General features: G+C 39.9%; 1 protein-coding gene across 4 annotated transcripts in view; it reads right to left on the bottom strand.

The window, feature by feature from the left end:
* Positions 1 to 292: 292 nt before the first annotated feature.
* Positions 293 to 21,931, bottom strand: part of FNBP4 (formin binding protein 4) — a 38,999-nt gene continuing 17,360 nt past the window's right edge. For 2 of the 4 annotated variants that reach the window (XM_080817427.1, XM_080817426.1), the window contains exons 11-17: positions 20,678 to 20,811; positions 19,505 to 19,692; positions 14,048 to 14,358; positions 13,775 to 13,919; positions 12,313 to 12,656; positions 4,479 to 4,636; positions 293 to 1,347 (exon numbers count right to left, since the gene is read on the bottom strand). In XM_080817427.1, the coding sequence (XP_080673553.1) occupies positions 1,257 to 1,347; positions 4,479 to 4,636; positions 12,313 to 12,656; positions 13,775 to 13,919; positions 14,048 to 14,358; positions 19,505 to 19,692; positions 20,678 to 20,811 (1,371 nt within the window). In that variant the 3' untranslated portion in view covers positions 293 to 1,256. Of the gene's footprint in view, positions 1,348 to 4,478; positions 4,637 to 12,312; positions 12,657 to 13,774; positions 13,920 to 14,047; positions 14,359 to 19,504; positions 20,357 to 20,677; positions 20,812 to 21,931 lie in introns of all 4 variants that reach the window. The other 2 variants (XR_013967591.1, XR_013967590.1) reach the window with 2 other exon arrangements.

Below are 21,931 nucleotides of genomic sequence, written 5' to 3'. Positions count from 1 at the left end.
TTCCAGGATTTTAGGTCAAACATTAGCTAATATTATAGAGTACGAGCTCCAAATTACAAGTCTTAGCACCTTCTGGTGCCAAAACCCTGTTTTCTCACCCTGTCCCCACCGCCACTCTCACCCCCACTGACTCAAGATCCTGCGGCTCTTCTTTTCCCCGAGAGCTGTTCTTCAGTGTTCACACATGCCTTCTGCTGTATTTGGAAGAAAAAACAATTAAGATTGGACTTAAAACAAGTCTTGATTACACAATCATGAAATAATAGCCTTAGAACAGCAAAAGGATAACCAATCAGAAGTATAAAAAAAGCTTTATTAGAGCATATATACAAATTTACAAGGCCAGAAACTGGAGAAATACAAACAGCTTTAAAACACAATTTGCCGTTTCTTCAGTTTAAAGTGACTTTTACCTGATTGTGATACAATAGAAAGTACAGAACAGTAAACTGCTTTTTAAATACTGGAATTTTATGGAGAGTACATTCACATAAAAGGGAGGTGAATTTTGGAACAAGGTGAGACAATGGAGACACATTAATACATAAAGTGGCTCTTGTTACATTTACTGCCACACATATGAGGAGGAAATCCTCAAAATTAAAGATATGAACACCTGCTGCTGCCTGTATTGAAATCTGAATAACGCCACTGGTATGTGAAATGACTGAGCTACCAGTTCTAGAATTTTTGAAAAAGAGATCTCTAGAGAGTGTGGCGGTCTGTCAGCACTAGGGAAACACCTCGATATACCTCAGCACTTCAGGGGTGGCAGGCTAGAAGAGGTCAGAGATTCGGATAATCCCAGTTAAGCAAAACAGAATACAGAGCTGCCTTCTTAATTGCACTTGTTCTGGAGTAGAAGTTAATGAGAGAGAGCCGCACTAGGAACTAAATGAGACTCTATGAGACAGAAAATCCTTCACTTTTTGTCAGTGAGTGCTCTGCTGAGGTATCATACTCCTGAATCACATGTTCCAGATCAATGAGGTTAATGTACCTGATACAGTGAGCTTGCCAGTGTGAGAATAAAGGCAGCCATGTCAAAGCATTCGGTCAACGTCACCCTTCAGCAAAACATTACATTTCATAAATGTGAAAACTCTGTATGTGTATGCTTTTGCCCAGGAAATTCATATGCTCTCCCTCTTAACATTTATAGTTTATTGACAACAGTAAAACTGATGAAGACTCTGAACTGAACACGAAGAAAAAAAGATCAGTAATAAAAAAAAAAACCCACTCCCCCCACAAAACTATGTGTTTGGAGCCATTTTCCTCCTCTTCAGTCTTGCTCGCCAATCCTCAGGAAGCGCTTCAAAATTAGCATTCCTCTCTGCCATGCCACTGTGAAAACAACATACAGATTACTTCACTGGCAAGAAAAAGGAGGAAACTATTTACAAAAACCATTATGTGACACTGAAACTCTGATCTTTGTTTATGAATGTGCTTCAAGTTTCTCAACTAGGTACCAATATACTCTTCATCAAATTTCTTAATTCTGATGCATCAAAGACACACACACTCTCTCTACAGTTTCATGAACACGTAAGTGCATATTTACTTTTATCTATCTCCTGTAACCATTAAAGGCACACTGAAGGAAGACAACCATTCTTGTGAAAGTTTATCTTGGCCCCGAAGAGGTTCAATTCTTTAGGAAAGACGTACCTTAACCTTCAACTCATCGTCAGAAACCTTTGGTTTTTTAAGTTCTCTCTCTTTTTTTAAAATTTTATTTATTTGACAGAGAGAGAGATCACAGGCAGGCAGAGAGGCAGGCGGGGGCTGCGGGGTGAGCAGGCTTGCTGCTGAGCAGAGAGCCTGATGTATGGCTTGATCCCAAGACCCTGAGATCATGACCTGAGGCAAAGGCAGAGGTTTAACCCACTGAGCCACCCAGGTGCCCCTGAAGTTCTCTTTTGAACAGTTTTATTTTTAAGCAATGATACCTCATGGCTTATTCAAATATTTTCAAAACAGCCTGAGCTCAGATTCTATTCTTACAATAACCAGAATGGATGCATGGGACCCTTTTCAATCTAAAATAATCTAAATACAGAATCTCTGTGATTCCCCACCGATCATCTCCAAAGTTTGCTATTTCATCATTATAGGAATTAATCATTACTCAGTTTCCAGCAATACCAAAAAAGACAAAAAAATAGTAAGAAAACCAAATAATGGAATCATCTACAAGAATGAGGCAAAAGTGCAGTAAACTGTCACTAAGTGCACCCCTTAGTTTTCTTACTGTGTTGCCCCAAAGAGTATACAACCTTTCAAGGAAGTAAAGTCTGGAGACAACATCTTCACGGTCTCCTTCCACTCCAATATTATTATTATTTTTTTTTAAGATTTTATTTATTTATTTATTTGAGAGAGAAATCACAAGTAGGCAGAGAGGCAGGCAGAGAGAAAGAGGGAAGCAGACTCCCCACCAAGTAGAGAGCCTGATGTGGGGCTCAATCCCAGGACCCTGAGATCATGACCTGAGCTGAAGGTAGAGAGAGGAGCAACCCACTGAGTCACCCAGGCACCCATATTATTAGTATTTTTTAAGTAAGCTCTATGCCTAACATGGGGCTTGAACTCACAATCCCAAGATCTAGCAACCGAGCTAGCCAGGTGCCCCCACCCCACAATTATTAGACAAACCAGAAGATAAATGCAAACAAACAGACAGTGGCATTGGACATTCTAATTATGATGGTAAAACTTATCGGGTAAGTAAAATTTCAGACAATGGGTATTAAGAGAACCATATCCTAGAAGAGTTTTCTCAAATTTGAGATTGATGAGTGAACAGTGTATTTCCTTTTTTTCTTTTTCTTTTTTTTTTTTTTTAAATTTTATTTATTTATTTGACAGAGGTCACAAGTAGGCAGAGAGGCAGGCAGAGAGAGAGGAGGAAGCAGGCTCCCCGCTGAGCAGAGAGCCCGATGCGGGGCTTGATCCCAGGACCCTGGGATCATGACCTGAGCTGAAGGCAGAGGCCCTAACCCACTGAGCCACCCAGGTGCCCCTGAACAGTGTATTTCTAAGAACAAAAAGGAAATATAATATTCTCACTAAAAAGGAACAACAACAATAAAATAAATAAATATAAAAACAAAAAGGAACAATATCAGGGGGCCTGGGTGGCTCAGTCATTCAAGTAGCTGCCTTTAGCCCAAATCATGATCTCAGGGTCCAGGGACTGAGCCCCGCATCGGGCTCCTTGCTCAGCAAGAGACTGCTTCTCCCTCTCCCTGCCACTCCCCTTGCTCTCTAATAAATAAATAAAATCTAAAAAAGAACAACCAGGACTATCTCATTTCCCTAAAATTACATGTAACAAGAATCTTTCAGGTTTTATTATGCCGTATGCTATGATTTATTTCATAGGGTTCCTAAGGAGACAAGTGCTAAAAGGAGGTATGTAATAATTGGATAAATAGACATTTTAGAAACAAAAAAAATTCCTTACAATGACCATTTTAATTGGTAGTTACGTATCTAAAAATAAAAATGTTTTGAATTATGGGGGCGCCTGGGTGGCTCAGTGGGTTAAGGCCTCTGCCTTCAGCTCAGGTCTGTTCCCAGGGTCCTGGGATTGAGCCCCACATGGGCCTCTCTGCTCAGCGGGGAGCCTGCTTCCTCCCCTCTCTCTCTCTGCCTACCTCTCCATCTACTTCTGATCTCTGTCAAATAAATAAAATTTAAAAAAAAAATGCTTTGAATTATGAAACAAAAGATGGTGATCCTCTCCCAAATGTTTTCATTGATGTTGCAAGTGGGAGAACCAGAAGTAATAAGCTAGAACCTGAGATGAACGTGAAATACGGTAGGACTACTTATGAGTATATTCCAGGTTATGTATGACAACTGAACGATTAGTTGCATTCAAAGAATGTTGCTCAGTTTATTTACTCTATCTACCCTCAGAACCAGAAAAATAAAAAAAAAATACCTGGGTTAGCTATGTTTCAATTCTTACCAAATCTCTAATGACGTTTTCTCCCCTTCCCTTTTTAAGTCTTTTTTTAAAGTAAGCTCTGTGACCCAACATGGGGCTTGAACTCAAAATCCCAACCCCCAGATCAAGAGTCCCATTCTCCACCAACTGAGCCAGCCCTCATCCTTTTAATTTCTGTAAATTATTATAAAATAGTTTTTTAAAAAGTTATAAAAGGGTCTATTGGGTCTACCTGGTAAAAGGGATATCTGTTTCTCCTGGTATGTTCAGAGTTAAAAGATTCTCCTTTGCTTAAGAGGAACAATCAGTAGGATAAAGTGTTAAAACTTTGGTATTTCTAACTTTGAAAAAGGGTAAATATTAATTTTTACGGTGAAATAAACATTACTGTGAATGACGAACCTTTAGGTAAGTTTGAAAAAAAAAATATCAAAAATTAAGGACTGTGATTCAAAGAATATGACGACTGCTCTAAAGCCACCACCACAACCCACTCTCATCTGTGGTTTCTTTTTACCTGACCAGCTGCTGCTGTTTCCACTCTTCGATTCGCTTCTGTGCAGTTGATTCCCGGTCCTCTTCACTAGAACTAGAGTTCTCCTCTTCATCTAACTCACGTTGGATACTCTGCCACTTCTTTACCAGAGAGGGCATTTTGGTTTTACTCTTCTTTGCCTAGAGCAAAGGTTAAAGGTCAAAAAGAAAATAATACATAAAATATGGAAATGAGACCCATGTAAGATCAAGATCTCTTCTTAGATCTAAGGAATAAAGGGACTTTAAAATCAAAAGGACAGAAACAAAATAAATCCATTTTAAGTTCTTGCCAAAAATCTCTACCAACTATAAACCTAATGCTTGGCTGAAAATCTAAAAACTATTAAAAAAAAATCTAAAAACTTTAAGTGTGTTTTTATTAAATTCGGTCAGAAAATTTTCCTTTAGCCTCATTATTTTATGGAATTCAAAACTGTTGCCTTTTATCTCAACTCAGAATTACAGTGTTTCCTTTGGCAAATTTTAAACAGATGTCCTGTTTACATAAGTGAAAAACAGCTGAGAAATAAATGGCCAGCTTTCCTGCAAAGAGCAACATAGTCAATGGCAACAAATACTAAAAAAGCAAGGAGATACATCAAAATATTAATAAGATCAGTTCTAAGAGGAGTTCTTATTTTTCTTCTTTTGGCTCATCTTCATTTTCTAAATCATCTAAAATAAAAAGCACTATGTACTTTCATAGTAAAAAAAAAAATCCTGGTGATACTTACAAAATTGTAACTGCAGATGTCCAACATGTTTTGCTCTATTATCACCTTCAGGCCTCTGATCAATGGCACGCTAGCAAAGAGGCCTTCCCTGACCACCCTATCAGAGACACCACCACCTCCGAAAGACCACTTTTTGTCCTCTTAACACTGCTTATTTTTTTCTCACTGCATTTTAAGCACCAAATATGCACATACTTGCCTATTTATCTCCCCATCCCCCCTCTTCTCCAGCCCTCCAGCAGGGAATCTCCATAAAAACAGGATTTGTTTGTTTGACTCTACTGAATCCCAAGCTTCTAAGGAGAATGTCTGACAAATCATATGCATTAAAAATACTTTATCTCGGGGCGCCTGGGTGGCTCAGTGGGTTAAAGCCTCTGCCTTCCGCTCGGGTCATGATCCCAGGGTCCTGGGATCGAGCCCCGCATCGGGCTCTCTGCTCAGCGGGAGCCTGCTCCCCCCCCCACCCGCCTGCCTCTCTGCCTACTTGTGATCTCCGTCTGTCAAATAAATAAATAAACTCTTAGAAAAAAAATATTTTATCTCTGTATTTTGAAGAGCAGCAGAGCTGTGTCTGAAGACCTGACCAGGTACCACACCATAAGCACGACCAGCAGGCACACAGGTGGTAGGTATGAGTACCTGCTGCTGTGCTCATTCTGGACTGGATGTGGGGGCCCAACCTGTTTTTCCAGCCTGCACTTGTGAGACATTTCTTAAGTCTTCAAAAATCTGAGAAAATAAGTTTCATATTTTTATTCCTTCTGTTATGTAGCTCCCTGGTAACTTGATACCCTATTTTGACTGTAACTCAGAGTTCTTAACTTTCTGGGGGAAATGAGTGTCCATCTGTTGTGCTGACACCTTTAGTTCCCACACACGTTCCCATGTTCCAGTCTGTCCTTTCACCTGTGATACAGGCTCTCACACTGTATACACCCCCTTCCTGCAAGCTCTAGAACAGCCCACTCTGGCTTAGTAGGCAACCAACTGAGTCAAAAGTAACATGAACTAATAATGGTCACATGAACACAGAGGGCTCATTGAGGTATAATCTTTCACTGAACATTGGGAACCATGATTAAAGAACAAAGCTCTTGGGGCGCCTGGATGGCTCAGTGGACTAAAGCCTCTGCCTTCAGCTCAGGTCATGATCCAGGGGTCCTGGAATCGAGCCCCGCATCAGAGTCTCTGCTCAGCAGGGAGCCTGCTTCTCTGCCTACTTGTGATCTCTGTCAAATAAATAAATAAAATCTTAAAAAAAAAAAAAAGAACAAAGGTCTGGGTAGAGTTACTCTTGTTTCATTTTGACTTCTATTGGGCTTTGTGAAAAAAATTTTTTTATCACGTGATTTCTATCAGTCATGGGAAAATTAGTTATGTTTTAGAAGTTTATTGCCAATCAGGGGCACCTGGGTGGCTCAGTGGGTTAAGCCGCTGCCTTTGGCTCGGGTCATGATCTCAGGGTCCTGGGATCGAGCCCCGCATCGGGCTCTCTGCTCAGCAGGGGGCCTGCTTCCCTTCCTCTCTCTCTGACTGCCTCTGTCTACTCGTGATCTCTCTCTCTCTGTCAAATAAATAAATAAATAAAATCTTTAAAAAAAAAAAAAAAAAAAAAAAGAAGTTTATTGCCAATCATAATCAAAACCATGGATATAGAGTTGCACTGGCTGTTTAAGCACATTTTCACAGGGGAACACTGAAGTCAGATGAATAAAGACTGAATGGTTAGGACTTATTTTCTAGTAAGCTACACACAAAACTCTTTAGCAAAAAGACTGAAAATTGAGGCTCCTGGGTGGCTCAGTTGGTTAAAGCTCTGTCTTCAGCTCAGGTTGTGATCTCCGGGTCCTGGGACAGACTCCCTGCTCAGCTGGGAGTCTGCTTCTCCCTCTGCCTCTGCTCCTCCCCCAAACTTGCGCGCGCATGTGCGCGCGCGCTCTCTCTCTCAAATAAAGTCTTAAGGAAAAAAAAGATTGAAAACATGTATTTCAAATATTCCCGAACATGAGGCACTAAGTATATTATATATATGTATATGTGTGTGTGTGTGTGTATATATATATATATATACTTTTTTTTTTAAAAGTAGACTCCATGCCCAGCAGGGAGCCCAATCTGGGGCTTGAATTCATAACCCTGAGATCAAGACCCGAGTTGAGATCAAAAGCTGTTTGCTTAACCAATGGAGCCACCCAGGCGCCCCTATTTTTTTTTTTTTTGAAGATTTTATTTACTTATTTTAGGGAGAGAGAGCACATGCGTGCAACACATAAAGGAGAGGGGCAGAGGAAGAGGAGAGAGAATTCCACGCAGACGCTGCGCTAAGCACGAAGCCCCACATGGAGCTCAATTTCATGACACTGAGATCATTACCTGCGCTGAAACAAAGAATCAGACACAAGTGACTGGGCCACTCAGGTGCCTCCATTTTATATTCTTTTAAAATGGCCTATATACAACAAAGAGGCCATCATTTGTTTCAATATTAAGTATGTAAAAATAATACATTACCAAGTTAAAATTCTGGATTTTTCAAGACCATAGAAGCATGACTGGCTAAAAAATTACTTACTGCAGTAAAAGAGGCAGAAACAATTATGTCTGGTGGGTCAGAAAAAGGGTGTCAAGGAAGGCTTCAAAAGATAAATGATTCCCAAGAACTGGCTGTTCTAATATTTAATTGTGTAAAGAGCAAACAGCATTGGGACTGGTGGACAAAGTAAAGGCATGGAGGTGGTAAACAGTATTTTGACTCAAGAGAGCTGTGTATACTTTGGTGTAGAGCTTGACATTGGTCTACTTTACACACTGTCTTGTTATTATTGACGGCTCTAATATTCACTTCATTTCCAGATAATTTCTATCTGAAAACATGTTACCAAATTGGACAAATGGTTTAATCTGGAAACATTGTCTATTTTGTGTGAATGCATAACCCATTCAAGAAGATACTTTGAACCATCGTAAGGCAAATGAATTTGCCCTGTTAATCCTCAGGGCAAAAGATTACAGTTGAGGTAGAAGAGAAAGTGCTAACACAGAGGACAAAAGCTGATGAGAAAGTTGTTGTTTTTGTTTTTTTTTTTGCAGGGCGCCTGGATGGCTCAGTTGTTAAGCGTCTGCCTTTGGCTCAGGTCATGATCCCAGGGTCCTGGGATCAGCCCTGTGTCAGGCTCCCAGCTCAGCAGTAGGCCGGCTTCTCCCTCTTCCAGTCCCTCTACTTGTATTCCCTCTCTCTCATGGTCTCTCAGTCAAATGAATAAAATTTTGGGGAAAAAAAAAAAAAAGAAAGTTTTTTTAGGTAACCAGGACATTCAAAAGTGGCCGTGAGTGTGACATGACATCAGAATGAGGTCTCCAAACCCTGTTTCCTCACAGAAACATTACTGTAAACAAAAACTGACTAAAATGGCTTTATAGGAACTCTGGAAATGAACTAAAGATCTACAGCAACCAAGAGAACACTCAATCAGAAGCCACACTTCGGGTGCCTGGCTGGCTCAGTCGATAGCGCATATGACTTCTAATCTCAGAGCTTTAAGTCTGAGCCCCACACTGGGTGTAGAGATTATGTACACACAAAATCTTGGTGAAAAAAAGTAGTAGAAATAGCCCTCAAAACAATAGGAAATTCTGTGGCATGTCTGCTTGCCTGTGTGCACCACCCTCTCCCACATGGCTGGGAGAGGGTGGTGCACACAGCCAATTCTCAGTTCCCTCCTTCAGGAGGGAAGGAAAAGAGCGAAATATTCTATCCTGGCTGTGACTGCCTGAAGGACTGGTTTCTGTAACTGCCTAACTGAGAGCTCAAGTAGGAATGGCAGTATGTTTTGCTGGATTTCAGGTTGGAAGCCATGAAAGGCAGTGGCAGGTACTGTGGCATGCGAAAATCATGTGGAAATTGCAGTCATGTGGACACCTGGAAGCAAGAGATTAGGGGCAGAAGAATACTATACAGCATGTAAGGCTCCTAAAAGCAGGTGTGAGACTCTTCGGAAAATTAAAATTAAATGTATACAGGGGAATGAGAAAAAAAGGAAAGCATAAATCCAGGGAATACAAATGCCCAGAAAAGGCCCCCAAAGATCTTGAGCCTTCATACAGGGCTCATTAATGAAGTTCTTTCCATAAATATAGCAAGGCTACAAAGACTGGGAGAGAGAGTTGTTTTCTCAAATGCCTAATTTTCAATACAGGAAAAAAAATCACAAAGCTGGGAAACTGGGAAACCCACCCATTCAAAGGAAAAGAAAATTTCTAGAAACCAACCATAAAGACATGCTGAAGACATACTAGACAAAGACGTCAAAACAGTTGTCTTAAACGTGCTCGGGGTGCCTGGGTGACTCAGTTGTTAAGTGTCTGCCTTCAGCTCAGGTCGTGATCCCAGGGTTCTGGGACTGAGCCCGGTATTGGGATCCCCGCTCAGGAGGAAGCCTGCTTCTCCCTCTCCCACTCCACCTGCTTGTGTTCCCTTTCTGGTTGTGTCTCTCTCTGTCAAATAAATAAATAAAAATCTTTAAAAAAAAAAAAAAAAGAGTATAAAGTTAAGAAAAAGAAAAGTTTTAAATGTGCCCCAAAAGCTAAAGGAAAACACCAGCAAAGGAGTAAAGGAAACCAGGAAAGTTATACATGAACAAGATGAGATTATCAACAAAGAGATAGATATAAAAAAAAAAAAATCGAAAGCAGATAAAAATTCTGAAGCTCAAAAATGTGAACTGAAAAATTTATTAGCTCAACAGCAGACTCTGATAGGCAGAAGAAAGGATCAGTAAAATTCATGGTAGGTCATTTTAAATTACTGAGTCTGCGGAGCAAAAAGGAAAAAGAATGAAGCAAAGTGAACAGGGCCTAAGTGACTTATAATACACCCTTAAGTGGACCAACATATGCATTATGGAAGTCCCAGGAGGAGGGAAAGAAAAGGGAAAAACTCATTTAAAAATAGCCACAGGAGGGCACCTGGGTGGCTCAGTGGATTGGGCCTCTACCTTCCGCTTAGGTCATGATCTCAGGGTCCTGGGATCCAGCCCTGTATGGGGCTCTCTGCTCGCAGGGAGCCTGCTTCCCCCTCCCTCTTTCTGCCTGCCTCTCTGCCTACTTGTGATCCCTTGTATGTCAAATAAATAAATAAAATCTTAAAAAAAAAAAAAAATAGCCACAGGGTGGGACACCTGGGTGGCTCAGTTGGTTAAGCCTCTGCCTTCGGCTCAGGTCATGATCCCAGCGTCCTGGGATCAAATCCCACATCAGGCTCCTTGTTCTGCTGGGAGCCTGCTTCTCCCTCTGCCTGCCACTCTGCCTGCCTGTACTCTGTCTCTCTTACAAATAAATAAACAAAATCTTAAAAAAAAAAAAAAAAAAGTCACAGGGTGCCTGGATGGCTCAATCACTTAAGCATCTGACTCTTGATATCAACTCAGGTCTTGTTCTCAGGGTCATGAGCTCAAGCCCAATACTGGGTGTGGAGACTACTTCTAAAAAAAGTAGTAAGGAGGCACACCTGGACGGCTCAGTCAAGCTCTGTCATTAAGCTTCTCTTTTTGGCTCAGGTCATGATCCCAGGGTCTGAGAACTGAGCCCTACATCAGGCTCCCTGCTCTGGTGAGCGTGCTTTTCCCTTTCCCACCCTGCTGTTCCCCCGGCTGTGTGCACATGCTCTCTCTGTCAAATAAATAAAATCTTTAAAAATTTTTTTTTAATTACAAAAACAAAAGTGAAAGAAAAAAAATAGGCAAAACCTTCCCAAATTTAAGGAAGACATGGATATACATACCCAAGAGGCCTAACAAACTACATGTAGTATAAACCCCAAAAGACCACACTGTAACATAACTTGTCAAAAGCCAAAGGGAATCTAAAAGCAGGGCGAAAAAAAAAAAGTGACTTGTCATATACAAGGGATCCTCGGTAAGATTATCAGAGGATTTCTGGCAGAAATGACATAGGCCAAAAGACAGTAGGAAGATATATTTAAAGTGGTGAAATTAAAAAAAAAAAAAAAAAAAAAAAGAAGAAGCCAATTCAGAATTCTATACCAGGCAACATTTTCCTTCAAAAATAAGGAAAAAATTAAGATGTTCCCAAAATTAACAAAAGCTGAGGGAGTTCCTTACTGCTTGACTTGCCTTGTAAAAATTGCTCAAGGGAGTGGAGTCCTTCAAGTTGAAATGAAAAGATGCCAGAAAGTAACTTGTCATACAAAAATATAAAATTCCCTGGTAAAGGTAAATACATGAACAAATATAAAAACCAGTATGATTATGATTTTGGTTTGTAACTCTACTTCTTACTCTTCTAAAAATTTAAAAGGCAAAGCATAAAAATAATTTTAAAACTACATTAATGGGTACAATATATAAAGACGTAATTTATAACACCAATAATGGAGTGGGGTGCAGCTATATAGTTTTTTGTCTGCAGTGGAGTGTATCAGTTTAAAATAGATTATTGTAACTTTAGCACATTATATATAATACCCACAATAACCACAAAGAAATAAACATAGAATATATGCAGAAAGAAATGACAAGGGAATCAAAATGTGTCACTGTAAAAAAAGTCAACTAAACACAAAAGGCAGCAATAAGAGAAGAAATGAGAATAAAAAGCTTTATAGGATATATATAGAAAACAAGTAACAAAATGGTAGTGGTAGGTCCTCCCCTTTTAGTAACTACTGATAATAAATTTGTAATTTACTGATATAAATGAAACTCTACAATTAAAAGTCCTATACTGCCAGAATGGGTGTAATAAAATAAAATCGTGGGCCACCTGGGTGGCTCAAGTCAGTTGAGCGTCATGACTGGAAGGCAGATGTTTAACTGACTAAGCCACCTAGGTGCTCTAAAAAAAAAAGTTTTTTAAAAATTTATTTGAGAGACAGACAGACAGCATGAGAGGGGAGAGGGTTGGAGAAAGAAGCAGACACCCTGCTGAGCAGGGAGCCTGAGGCGGGACTTGATCCTAGGACTCCAGGATCATGACCCAAGCAAAAGGCACTCACCCAACCAACTGAGCTACCCAGGTACCCTAAAATTTTTTTAAAATAGAAACTTAGATTTACTCTACCTTATCTTTCTTTCCTTTTTTGGTCTTCTCAGGTGGTGGCACTTTGGGAGCTGGTGGTGGTGGTGGAGGAGGAGGAGGAGGAGGAGGTGGTGGTGGTTCAATAATGGCCGTGGTAGGCACAGCACCTCGGGCTTGGACTGGCTGCAGTGTGGGAGCAGTCACTGCCATGGGGACAGAACACTCCGTGTAGCTCATAATTGCAGGAGCTGATGCCAGTCCTAGGTAATTTGACTGCAGGCTCATTCCTCTGGCTTGATGACCCATTCCTGTTGCTGGATGGCTAACTGATATTGCCTGGTGTCCAATCCCTGCAGACTGGTGTCCAATCCCTGCTGCCTGGTGACCTAACACAGAAAACATAAAACAAGACTGTAAGAAGGGTACTGTGACAAGCAAAAACAAGGAAAAGACAGAAAAGAGAACTGGGGATTAGATCACCTATGAAATGTCAGTACACCTTTTCCTCAAAAAATATAGCCATAGAGCACCTGGGTGACTCAGTTGGTTAAATGTCTGAGTCAGGTCATAATCTCTGGATGGTGATATCAAGGCCTGCGCTGGGCTCCACGCTCAGCAGGGAGTCTGCCTGAGGATTTCTTTCACTCTCCTCCTCCCCAACTCTCAACTAAATAAATCTTAAAAAAAAAATATATAGTCACAGGAGCGCCTGGGCAGCTCAGGCAGTTAAGCGTTGGCCTTTGGGTGAGGTCATGATCCCAGGGTCCTGGGACTGAGTCCCACAATGGGCTCCTTGCCTAGCTGGGAGCCTGCTTCTCTCTCTGCCTGCTGTCCCCCCTGCTTGTGCTCTGACAAATAAATGAAATCTTAAAAATAAATGAATAGATAGATAAACAGATAGAATGACTCATGATCCTGAGTTCAAGAGTTGCATGCTCTGCCAAATAAACCAGCCAGGCACCCCCACAGTAAGGTACTTAAACATCAAAATTACTGAAGTCCTATCAGTGCACAGAAAACAATCTGGAAGGATACACAATAGTTTTCAGTAACTAGAAGAAACCTATAAAAAGAGATTTTTGTTTTGTTTTTTTGTTTTAAAGATTTTATTTATTTGACAGAGACTCAGTGAGAGAGAGAACACAAGCAGGGGGAGTGAGAGAGGGAAAAGCAGGCCTCCACTGAGCAAGGAGCCCGATGCGGGGGTTGATCCCAGGACACCGGGATCATTACCTGAGCTGAAGGCAGCCGCTTAACGACCAACCCACCCAGGTACCCCTAGAAAGAGTTTTTAAAATGAAGACTCTGGGGTGCCTGGGTAGCTCAGTGGTTAAGTGTTGGACTCTTGATCTCAAAGTTGTTGAGTTGAAGCCCCCACTGGGTTCCACACTGGGTGTGGCATCTATATAAACAAAATAATGAAGTGAAAAGCCTTTACCTGACATCTAATCCTGAAAACAAAGATATAATACATTGAGGAAAACATTTTAATCACAAGGTTTACCTGCAGCTATAGCTGACTGGCTGTAGAGTACCGGAGAACTACCGATGGTAGCTGATCTCTGAACTACTGCAGTACTAATTTCTGTAGCTTTTCTTTTTACTGCTTTAGTGGAAGGCGAACTAGAGACTGTAGAGTCAACTGAACTCTGAAACAAAGAGAATCTAGTTAGTAGCTGAAAGTCCTGATTAAACATCCTCTTCTAAAACAAAACATGGTGTCAAATCACGCCCCAGTCCCCAGAAACTCTTCAGAATGCCAAACAGTATTTCTCACCTGGCTAGTTACAACTGTGGTTTGTGTCGAAGGTTTCAATGGAGTATCCTCCTCTGTTCCTGGGGCAGGAGGCTCCTCACTTCCCTCATCCTCCATCTCTACCTCCTGGATCTCACCATCTTCTACAGGAGGAGGGGGAGGGGGAGGGGGAGGAGGGGATTCTGGGGGCGGAGGTGGAGGTGGTGGCATTTCCAAAGGTAATGGAGGTTGAAGCACAGGCACATTTGACTGAAGAAGGGTCCAGAATGGAGTAAGTGGCATGAGTGATGAAGAAGAAACTTGGCCAGAAAAGGACTCTTTACAAAGAGAACCTACAAAAACAAACAGGAGTCAGGGCAAAGGCAAGACAAAAACTCTGTGGCTTACATTCGCACCAACGTTCAAGTGACTAGTGAGACAAAATCAGACCCCCAGGCATCTACTCTACACTGAGGTCACTGAAATATTAAGCAATTCAGTTCAAAAATGACTACCATGGAAAGATGAATTTATGAACCTCACAGTTAGTACTTGCCCCAGCTATATTATAAACTAGTTTTGTTCTTTGGGTCCAGATTTATGGATGAATAAATGAAGCACACCGCATCAACTCAATGAGAAATCTGGACATCTGAACCTGATGTTTCTTATTTCAAACATTCACAGTTTCAACATACACAACCAGAATGCAACACTCTGGGTCTTTTTTACTTCAAAAACGAAGAGGGGAATGAATAATGTGCATTTGCAATACTGATTCCATGTTATTTTATTTTTTAGTGAGCTAGAGATGACTGATTGGGGATGACCCAGAGAAGCACTCATTCAAAACACCTGTTCTGAATTCTACTTATTTTAATTAATTTGAGTTACGAGGTTTTAAAAATCCATTTGCAAGGTGCTCTTTCTTGTCAACTTTATCATTCCTTTGCACCTTTTTATGAGTTACATTTGCTGAATCACAGCAACACAAATCAAGAAGGGTAATTTTGTTGTAATGAAAAAAGGGAAATTTAGAACAACTAATCTTCAAGGTACATGATAACGAAGGCACACATGAAAGAGGTGTCTGAAGACCCAGAGGATGTGAAATTGATGCTGGAGTCTGAGTTAAAAAGAAACATTATAAGTAAAAAGCTGCAGAATCCGTTCTCAAATTCTGCAAAAGCCAGTTAATTCTTTTCCTTTCCCTCCTGGGAAAAGCTTTAAGGGTTAAAGAAAATAGGAGGATATACTTACTTGTAGCCTTCCCCATCCCTCTTTATCGTCAATAGGGAAGTTTCACAATATATGGGACTATAAGATATATATCCCGGGAATGCTGAAGGGAATTTTCTCCCTAAAAATCATAGAATTTAGGAGTAGAAGAGACATGAGAAATCATCTAGTTCAACTCTCTCATTTCAAAGGTAATGAAACCCAGGAGGAAAATGACTTGCCTAAGATCATACAGCTCTCAGTGGCCAGGTCTGACTCCTAGTCTAGTGCTATTTTACCAAGAAGTCCTGGAGAAATGACAGAGATCTAAGAGCTTTAGAAATCACAGCTAGATAAATCTCACTTCTCACAGAGTAGAGATCCAAATGTAATCACCTGTTAAATTTCATGATCAAAAGTGGTGGATTAAGTAAGGGTGCTATTACCAAAGTCTCTCACAAGAATACAACCCTTTACCTTGGTTGCCCCAAAATACACCACACTGGTTCTCAACAAGGTAACACCAAAGCCACCATAAACCATTTGGCTTTTAGGATAGCTTTAGTTTTTATGGAGCAGATATATAATGTTTTTGTAAAAGACTTTAAGAGGATGATTCACAAAATTCACTAATTATTTTGAGAAGTTGATTAAAGGAAAAGAGTGCTGAAAAAACAGTCACCAGAAAACAAGAATGCAGTTTTCCAGCTAAAAGACTTCAATTGCCTCATCTGACTTTTATATTTGGTCATATCTAGTATGAATTTACACACTAACTTTTAGATGAATAAAGTCCAGGTATGACCAAGCAGTCTACTATATAACGTAATAACAGAGTATCAAGATCACATCAGAACCCAAGAAAATAAATACTGAGAATTAATAACTTAGCAAACTTCTAAACTTTCAACAACATCTGGTAGATAAATTAGCAAGTCAAATTTTACACTCTCATCTAAAAGCATAATACAGATATGCTTATGATGATAATGTGCTGCTATACAAAGCAACTCAAGGAAATACAGGTTCAAGTTTAATAATGTGGTTTACAACCTCCAGCAAAGCTAACCAGAATTAGTTAAACTTTGTGTAAATATACGATAAACTAGACTTGATAAATTTAGCGGCAAACAAGAAGCATTTCTGGTTAATATCTGAATCCCATACTAAGTTGTTAAAACACAAAACCTGTGTCTTAATACTGATAATTATCTCCTTTAGCTTAAGACACAAAAAACTTAAGAAATATCCATCTGAGTATCCAGGGATGTTCTATTGCATATTGCTTCTCTTTTTTTCTAAATATAACCCAGTTGGTATATTTTGCCATTTAAGGTAACATTTAAGTCTAAAGTTCAAGGAGAGATAAAGGTAAACACAGCTTTTACTATACACTAATAAATTTGAAAACTACAGGCTTAAAATAGTGTGGAGACACAAATTTTGAGCTCTTCAAGAACTTTTTTCTATGCATCTTTGTTTTTATTTGAAGCAGGCTTCCTCTACTGTTTTCCTGTATTGCTCCTAAGAGAAAACTTTTGCTTAGTATTTTGAACCAAGAGGACAGTTTAACAATTTAAAGCAAGAACTTATTATACAAAAAAACAGATCCATGGACTTTTGAAAAGCAGCTAAATTTAACATAAATGACAAACATTTTAGATATCACCTGTCTTTAGAGACAAGATGTTAAATTTGAACAATGAACAAGGATTAAAAAATGAACAGAACTTGCAAACTTCCTTGCTCCGCACAATGTAGCAATTTTTCTTCTCTTAAAAGATGGTTTTAAACCACTGCTGAGATGACAATGACAAACAGAATATATTAAACAAACCTTCTTTATATGCTTAAAATAGTATTCAGAAATACTCTCAAATCCCAAAGACCTTAGTGTAAGATTTGGGTTTTATTTATATCAAGTTTATCAAAGTTTTAGTGGCTCTCATTAAAGAGGCTTAAGAATATAAACAGGATTATCAGTGGCTTTTTCCTATAGCATAATTAGTTTTGTTTTAATCAGACAGGAATGTCTCCAAGTCTTCCCTTTACCACATGGTACCCAACTGTGTTTGTCATCAACAAAAGGAAAAAATAACTTTTAAGTCTAAGGTGTTCAGAGAACACTTAAAGAATTAGTAATCTTGGAATATTCAGCTCTGCAACATACAAGGGACAGCAGACAGTGCTCAGGAGTAGTCTCCTTCCCAGAACTACATCAAGCCTCTTCAGTTCACTAACTACTAAAAAGCAAACAAGTGATAAAACCAACTTATGAGACCAAAGCTATCTTTACTACTGAAAGAATGAGGCGAAAAAAAAAATCAAAAGAAAATCTCAAAAGAAAATGTTAGTAAAATATTCTATAACTTGAGAAAATATATTTCCAAAATACGAAGTAAAATCAAAATACCCTTTATTATGTGCAAAATAAGCACTGCAGGCAAATGCAGCTTTTTATTCAGTGATCTGATAATTATCCCTAGGCTATTTAAGAAATGAACAAAATCATTTGGTAACACAACCACTTTCATTTGGTACATTATCAGAACTTTCTGTTTGGGATCAGAGAGCCAAATAAATACAAAAGTATCAGGGCGCCTGGGTGGCTCAGTCACTAAGCATCTGCCTTTGGCTTGGGTCATGATCCCAGCGTCCTGGGATCGAGCCCCACATGGGGCTCCGGGCTCCACAGGAAGTCTGTTTCTCCCTCTCCTACTCCTCCTGCTTGTATTCCCTCTCTCGCTATCTCTCTCTCAAAGAAATAAAATCTTTTTAAAAAATAAATAAGTAAAGGGGTGCCTGGGTGGCTCAGTCATTAAGCATCTACCTTCAGCTCTAGTCATGATCTCAGGGTACTGAGATCGAGCCCCCATCAGGTTCCTTGCTTGGCAAGAAGCCTGCTTCTCCTCTCCCACTTCTCCTGCGTGTGTTCTCTCTCTTGCTCTCTCTATCAAATAAACAAGTAAATAAAATCTTAAATAAATAAAGAAATATGAAGTATCATTTTTGATAAGCAGAGGACAAAAAAATTCAGCTCTTCACTCCCTAAGTTACCAACAAATTCCATGTCTTTATCTACAAAAGGTTTATTCTTTTAAAAGCCAAACCACTGACTCCTGCTTTATTTGTTATTATTTTAACAAACAGCTACCAGTTTTTTTAGATCAAAATGGTTGCTAATCATAGTAATGACGATGCTTCACTATTCACTTATTTTCGTTATTCCAAGAACAGTGGATTCAGAGGGAAAGAAAAAAAAATGCATCTTCTTCCATAATGCAGAAATCAAGCCCCTTCTCTTTAGAGCTCTTAAGATTCTCAGAGAACTAAGGAGCTATTTTTAAATATACATTTTTAAAATGTATACAACAAACTTAAGACCTCTATGAAAACTTTAAATGGGTTCAGAGCCATCCTGATTGTTTTATACTAGAATACTGTTGGCAATTTGCACCCCATCAATTATTTCTCTTATCTGAAACAATGATCAGAGTTTCATACCATTTTGTCAGAACATTTTAGCAACCATACGTCTCCTGTAAGACGTCTGGAGTGGAAAAATGAGGCTACAGTATCAACAGATGAAGCTTTCTGTAGAACGACAGAACAAAACCCCCATTATCACCTCCACACAGATATTGACATTTCAACTACTAGTTCCTTAACATTAATTTGCATTCTTGTTACTGGATACACAGCTTTGTCTGCAGCATGACAGAGTGGACATGGCACAATTTTTTTGTTGTTGTTGTTAAGATCTAATTCACTTTATTAAATGATGCACGAATCAGGAAGCATCCCATCTAAAAAGTAGATGGGAGCACCTATGGGACACTTTTTTTAAAAAAAATATTGTTATTTATTTATTTGACACTGAGAGAGGGAACACAAGCAGGGGAAGTGGGAAAGGGAGAAGCAGGCTTCCTGCTGAGCAGGGAGCCTGATGCAGGGCTCGATCCCAGGACCTGGGGATCATGACCTGAGCCGAAGGCAGATGTTTAATGACTGAGCCACCCAGGTGCCCCTGGGACATTCTTAAAATCAAAATATTTTGGCTCATCATTTCACATTTTAACAAAGTCTGATATTAGTAGTATGCTGATTTCCAAGTAGTCACTGCCTTAGTTTTCTTCAGTATTAACTCGCAATTTTATGTCAAGCCACTATTTTTTAACAGAAACTTTTGATTTATTTCCTTCTTTTATGGTATCAACTAACAAGTCATTTTTTCCGCAAAAGTTATTTCTCTCCAAATTAGTATAGGGTAAATTGTCCCACCTGTGGAATTCTCAGACGATTCTGCAGAATTTGATTCAGTGCCAGTTTTGTCTTTCGAAGTCTGTTTAGGAAGAGTCTCGTCTCTACTTTCTTGTGCTTGGCTTTCTTCCTCCTCCTCCTCACCATCTGGAAACTCCCATTGAGACTCGCCCGACTGTTCGTTTACATAGAAATATCGTCTATGATCCCTAAATTACAAGAAAGAAAACACATGTTTTAAGACCCATTCTCCTACAAAGACACTTCCATTTGGTCCTGTCCCAGGACAGCAGTCTGCTCTCACAGGGACGAACCTCTTCTTAATGGACTGCTATTCACAAAGGCAACAAAGAGCTTTGACAATTGAGAATGAAGAACCAACGATATTTCAAAGCTATTTGCACTGCCAGCAGCTCTGTGAATACAGCCCTGAGCCCTCTCATTCCAACAGATGACTTAGAAAACACCTCTCACACTTTTTTTTTTTTTTTTGCCAATGCTTAACAGGCTTTCAAGTTGCATTAACGAAGGGACTCAATATCCTAGAACACTAATTTCCCTTCCAAAGAAGAGAACAACGAAGTTTGCGAAAGGTGACTCTTCCCCTCTTGGACCGTGGAATTCACATTTCATACTCTTGATATCAAACACAGTGAAAGCTAAAGAGAGGGAGAGGATCTGGGAGCTGAAAAATAAAAGAGCAAAGATTTCAAATAACGAAAAAAAAAATCAAGAAAAGCCAAATATAAAAAGAAATATTTTCATCTGACCTGCTGGCAGAAGATAGTAATCTTGTTCTTCATTCACATCTTCAGGCACGAAGCTTTCCTTAACTTCACCGAGGTTAATCAGGAGTAGTTGCTTCCAGAGGTCCTGTAAAGCGCACAGAGCTCTCGCATGCGCTTAACCCCCAAGCCCGCCCTACTCCGTGCAACAACACTCTGGAGAGTAAAAACCAGCTTTGTCCATCTTGGGAAAAAATCCGTTACATGGAACACTTTAAACATTGCTTTTTGTTTCTCCGTGTGGCTGGCCCAGACTCTGTAAGTGCTTGCGGTGCTTTGCCTGCCCAGCACCGCTAACCGCAGCTGCTCTCAGTCTCCAGACAGGCTGTCATGTCGTCAGGTGGTGGTGATCACAAATCATGTCTGAGATGTCAAAGGTGAAAGGTGAAAAGGGGAGAAGAGTGCGTACCTGTCCCAGTGGCAGGACCAGCCTTTAGGAGTGGCGTTTATTTCATACTGTTTTAGTTGTTCTGCTGCATCCTGAAGTTTTCGTTTAAGGTAGTTTCCATTAAGAGCCCCTTCCCTCCAGTCTGCAATCCGAGTCTAGAATCAACAAATGGAGAAATAAGTTAAAGACTTCTTATTACGTCAAGAAGCAGAAGTAAAAGGAACATGTTTTCTGGTCCATGACTGTATTGCTATACTCTCACAAAAAAGAGAGTACACCAAGAAACAAACACAAAAAACAAACCATCTTAGTTTCATAAAAAATTTTATTTGCTCTGCAGAGTTCTGAAAAATGAGACTGGATTCCAGTACTCCAGTACGTTTTACGCTGCCAACTCTCCAATACCTGAAAATGAGTAGCAGTTTTGTTTCCCCCTTTGGACAGTAAAATTCCCTAGCAATTTTGTTTGGTGGATGGTTCATTCAGTTCAGTAATGTTCTTCACCAAAAACAAAAGTTCAGGGGCACCTGGGTGGCTCAGTGGGTTAAGCCTCTGCCTTTGGCTCAGGTCATGATCCCAGGGTCCTGGGATCGAGCCCCACATCGGGCTCTCTGCTAAACGGGAAGCCTGCTTCCTCCTCTCTCTCTGCCTGCCTCTCTGCCTACTTGTAATCTCTCTCAAATAAATAAATAAAATCTTAAAAAAAAAAAAAAAAGTTCAGTCCTTAGGGAAGTCAGATTCCTACAGGAGAACTTCCTTACTAAATCATAACCTGCCATACTGTAAACTATGCAGGTGACAAACAGGACTCAGAACTTTTTTTTTTTTAAGATTTTATTCATTTACTTGGGGAAGACAGAGCGAGCAACCACGAGCAAGGGGAGCCACAAAAAGAGCAGAATTCCCACTGAACGGGGAGCCCAATACGGAACTTGATCCCAGAACCAAAGGCAGACACCCAACCAACTAAGCCACTGAGCCGCCCCCAGAACTTTTCTTCTTAACAGATTTATAATCTCGTAGCACTTACAAAGTCTTTCAACATGACATGGCCTCATCTGATCACTATCAATAGAATTTTGTCAGAAAACGGGTCTATATTAAAATATATGCCCATTCACAGCCAGTGGAGCATGCGACTCTAGATCTCAAGGCCTTGAGTTCCAGCCCCACAATGAGCAGAGAGCTTACATCTGAAAAAAAATTTTTTTAATGTTTATTTATTTATTAGAGAGAGAGAGAGAGAGAGAGAGAGAGAAAACAAGTGGGGGAAGA

This window comes from Martes martes (assembly GCF_963455335.1).
Source record: "Martes martes genome assembly, chromosome: 10".
NCBI lineage: Eukaryota > Metazoa > Chordata > Mammalia > Carnivora > Mustelidae > Martes > Martes martes.
Note: the sequence above shows the minus strand (reverse complement) of the source record. Positions and strands in the feature narration are given on the sequence as shown.